At 36.5% G+C, this 4,355-nt stretch overlaps 1 protein-coding gene across 2 annotated transcripts; it reads left to right on the forward strand.

The window, feature by feature from the left end:
* The first annotated feature begins 594 nt into the window (after positions 1 to 594).
* On the forward strand, positions 595 to 3,681 carry ICE1 (basic helix-loop-helix (bHLH) DNA-binding superfamily protein). 2 transcript variants are annotated; one of them, XM_079031687.1, is made up of 5 exons: positions 595 to 731; positions 814 to 1,920; positions 1,990 to 2,214; positions 2,324 to 2,494; positions 3,512 to 3,681. In XM_079031687.1, exons 2-5 carry the CDS (start codon positions 817 to 819, stop codon positions 3,593 to 3,595), a joined length of 1,584 nt encoding a protein of 527 aa, XP_078887813.1. In that variant the 5' UTR covers positions 595 to 731; positions 814 to 816; the 3' UTR covers positions 3,596 to 3,681. The 2 variants fall into 2 exon arrangements, with proteins under 2 accessions (XP_078887813.1, XP_078887814.1); XM_079031688.1 differs by having other exon boundaries at positions 618 to 720.
* Positions 3,682 to 4,355: the final 674 nt, after the last annotated feature.

Genomic DNA, 4,355 nt, shown 5'->3' on the forward strand with positions numbered 1-4,355 from the left:
TTTTTATACAACCTTAAATCAAATACTATTCCATTTTTACTTCAATTATATACATATACCACTAAAGAAACTTTACACGTCAGCATCTCTTTTCTTGTTCTTATATAAATTTGATAATTAAATTTTAAATGGTATGGGTATACAGAATTTACATATTTATCCTTTTAATATCAGTCTTTAATCGTATGCTAAACACAATATTTTCAAAAGGAAAGATACGGAAACGAATCGGAGGGTGCTACTGGTAGTTAAGTGTGGGAGCATTCAAGTGACTAGGAGTAATTAAGTGTGTTCACGAGAAATCTGCTCCTACTACTATTTTCATACTTCAAAATTCATTCACAATTAATTCCCTAGATTCATCTTATCTCGATTTTTTTTTATCTTATCATTTATTTACTTGGATATGGTCTTATCTAAATATCGGTTCTCCTTGTTCCGATATTATAAAATTTTATCCAAAAAAAAAAAAAAAAAAATCGTTTATTTTCACAGTGATAGTTGTATAGATTTTTTAAAATGATAATAAAACAAAATATGAAAAATACAATACTTTAGTAAAAACCCATTTATATGTATGTTACAAATATGACCCTGAAAGTAACATTTTGAAACGCTTTAAAAGGGTAAAACTGAAGTGTGCGAAAGTAATTAGTAATTAAGTGAAACTTGGTGTTAAAAACAAGAAAAGCAGTAGCAAACAGTGTACACACAGTCGATGTTCGTTATCAGTAACAACACTCTCCTCTCCTCTCCACTCTGCATTCAATCATACATTTAAACCCTAAATTTTTCATTTGAATCTTCAACCAGGTGATGATGCCCGACGGTGGTGCTGTTTGGATGGAAGGAGGAGGAAACCAGGATGAAATTGGAACATCTTCATGGACGCCGGCCACCACCACCACCACAACCGCCAATCACCATCATGTTCTTGGAATTGAAGCTGCTGCAACATCATGCAACGAAGAAACCACAGCCGCCAACACTTACGCTTCTCTCACCACCTTGAAATCAATGCTTGAATCCGAGTGGTATCAACACAACAATCTCAATCTCTCTACGAATCCTTCTGATAACAATTCAATCTTCTTACCTATGGATTCTTCTTCTTCGTGTTCGCCGTCGCATTCCCACCACCCGTTCTCTCTCCCCGACCCTTCGCCGTCACACTCATATCCCTTCTTTCCCCCCAAATTCAACAACCCTTATGACATTGGGTTTGATTTCGGATGCGACCCTGGCTTCTTACCTAATCACACTTCCAATTTGATGAATTTTTCTGGGTTATGTTCGCAAACCCACATCGCCATCCCGGAGCTTTCTTCCAGTTCCGACTTTCCGGCCACCAACAATAGCAACGACACGAGCGACATTGGAGGACCTGGGTTCAATCCGCAGTTAACGGCGTTTGATGGTTTTCATGGCGCTGCACCCATGAATCCTCTGTTCGCAGCTAGGTCTAAGGTTCTACGGCCACTTGACATTTCGCCACCGGTCGGAGCTCAGCCTACACTGTTTCAAAAACGGGCTGCGTTACGACAAAGTTCGCTCAAATTAGGGGAATTGGGAGGTACAAATTGGGGGAAGAGAGCAGAGAGTAATAGCGGTGCAGTGGAAATCGATAAGAAGAGGAAGAGGAGCTTAGCGGAGGAGGACGAGCTTGACGAAACAGCTACCATGGATATATCGGGATTTAATTACGATTCCGATGAAATCGAACCCACCAGTGAACATCCAAATGGAAACGGAAACGGAAGCAATTCGAATGCAATGAGCTCTGTTACGATCGGCGCCGGGGATCAGAAAGGGAAGAAGAAGGGTCTACCTGCTAAAAATTTAATGGCGGAGAGACGTCGGAGGAAGAAGCTCAACGACAGACTTTACATGCTTAGGTCCGTCGTCCCCAAAATCAGCAAGGTACTGGTTAACTTTCATGTAAAATATCTATTCTTTTCTTGTTATTATAACATTTGAATTGTGTTTCAGATGGATAGAGCTTCAATTCTTGGTGACGCCATTGATTACCTGAAGGAGCTTCTACAAAGAATCAACGATCTTCATAACGAACTAGAGGCAACACCACAAGGGTCTTTAATTCAAAATTCACCAAGCTTCCATCCATTGACACCCACCCCGCCGGCGCTTCCTCAACATGTGAAAGAAGAACTATGTCCGACCACCGTCCCCAGCCCCAAAAACCATCCCGCAAAGGTAGCTTCTTTTCGATTCTCACCAGTGGCCACCATGATCGGAGCTAAGAATTTTGACTAATTAAAACATGGGATTAAGGTATTGATTATGTTCATAAATGTTTGTGTAGGTGGAGGTGCGGACGAGAGAAGGGAGGGGTGTTAACATCCACATGTTGTGTGGGCGGCGACCAGGGCTGTTGCTTTCGACGTTGAGGGCTTTAGATAATCTTGGGCTCGATATTCAGCAAGCGGTTATAAGTTGTTTCAATGGTTTTGCTTTGGATGTATTTCGAGCCCAGGTAACTTGCAATTTGCAAATATACTAATATTCTTGTTTTTTTAATTAAAAACTATATTTTCTAATTAGAGACAAAGCAATTTTCACTAGCTAGGTTTTTCAAATTATAAAATAATCTCAAAGTACAATGTTATATTGGGTAAAATTTTCAAAATAGATCGTTTTGATAAGAAAAAAAATCGAAATCTAGTATTTAGTAGAAAAGGAGAATGATACTATGATACTATAGTGAGTAGATTTTTCAAAATATAATGATTTAAAGAAGAAGAAAATGAAGTACAATGCAATAATCCGCAAGTGGATCCAGTTCAAATTTCAAAATTGGTCCAAAACATTGTAAAAGATTCCAAAAAAAATAATCTAAATGAGGGGCCGGACCCGGACCCACTGCCTGGTGTTATCTACACACACCATTGGATTATTATATCATTCTACTCGATTACCAAGTTGAATTTTGAGAATCTACCTGATTCTAGCAAACATCATCAAAATACAAAATAATTTTCAATGTTATGATTGTGTATATTTGTCCAAGTATAATGTTTTGATACGAAAAAAAATTGAAAGTAAAGTGCAATGTTGGGTAGATTTTAGGAAGTACAATAAGAAAAAAAAATTGAAGTACAATGTTGTGATAAAAAATAATGGAAGTAGGATTCTATAATGCTAATTTAAATTAATTTACTTTTATTTCTTATAATTATAATGTTTTTATTTTCAACAGTTTATATAATTAAAGCAAATATCATCCAAATAAAAAAAACAATTTTCACTCCTATAATAGGTTAGAACTTTTAAATTATGTCACAATAAAAAAAAATAATAAGTTTGAAACTATGATGCTATATTAGGTAGATGAACGAAGTTGAAGGTACAATCTTGTAATAGAAAGAATAAAAGTAGGATGATATAATACATACAACATTCCTATTTCTTGCATTTAGCTTTCCATTCTATAATGAAAGTAGCATGTTATAATAAGATATGATTAGACTAATGAATAAATGACTGGTTGCAGCAATGTAGGGAAGGGCAGGAGATGTTGCCGGAGCAGATAAAAGCGGTGCTTCTAGAAACCGCTGGATACCATGGTGCCATTTAGCACGAGGTTGGATTGGACCCACCTTAGATCAGCAATGTTGCTTTGTTTCTTTGAGAATTGAATAAAATCTTTTTTTTTTTCACCAATGCAAATTTGAATTATTAGTCATAAACATGACTGATTGATTGCTTGATTAAACTTAGGAACTTCGTTTTAACATATAAAATGATATAGTATTAATAGGTTCAAATTAAGAGCTCCATTATGTAACTTTTGCTAAAATGGCATTTATGTTTAAGAGTTTTTGGAAGCACCTTGCTTCTGCAAACGCAAAATAAAGTGATAAACCCATTAATTTTGGACAATTACCTTATGGTTTTATAGAATCAAATGTCTCGTGAATGTCACATCATTATTTTAAACACGTCATATGTCATGTAAGCAGGGAAACTGCTAACAAGACTGACTAATAAACTCGTGCTTAGGAAGAAATATATTAATAAAATGGAAGTTTTTGAAAATGCTCCAGAATAAAAATAGCCGAACAATATCGTTTTTGGCAAATGCAAGTTAGCAATATAAGCAAAAAGGTTAAAGTAGGAATTGATCTTTAAACAGCTATGCAAGTAGTTATTAAGCTTATTTTGGTGTTATAAGGTCTTTAATTTGTTTGTTTGTGTTTAGGGGTGTAAACGAGCCGAGCCGAGCCCGAGCATGACCAAGCTCGAGCTCGGCTCGTTGAATTTGAGGAAGCTCGAGCTCGAGCTCGAGCTCGATTCGAGCCTTAAAATGAAGCTCGAGCTCGGCTCATGAACAATTT

This window comes from Lactuca serriola, chromosome 3, assembly GCF_051521515.1.
Source record: "Lactuca serriola cultivar US96UC23 chromosome 3, Lser_US96UC23_V15, whole genome shotgun sequence".
In the NCBI taxonomy this organism is placed as follows: domain Eukaryota; kingdom Viridiplantae; phylum Streptophyta; class Magnoliopsida; order Asterales; family Asteraceae; genus Lactuca; species Lactuca serriola.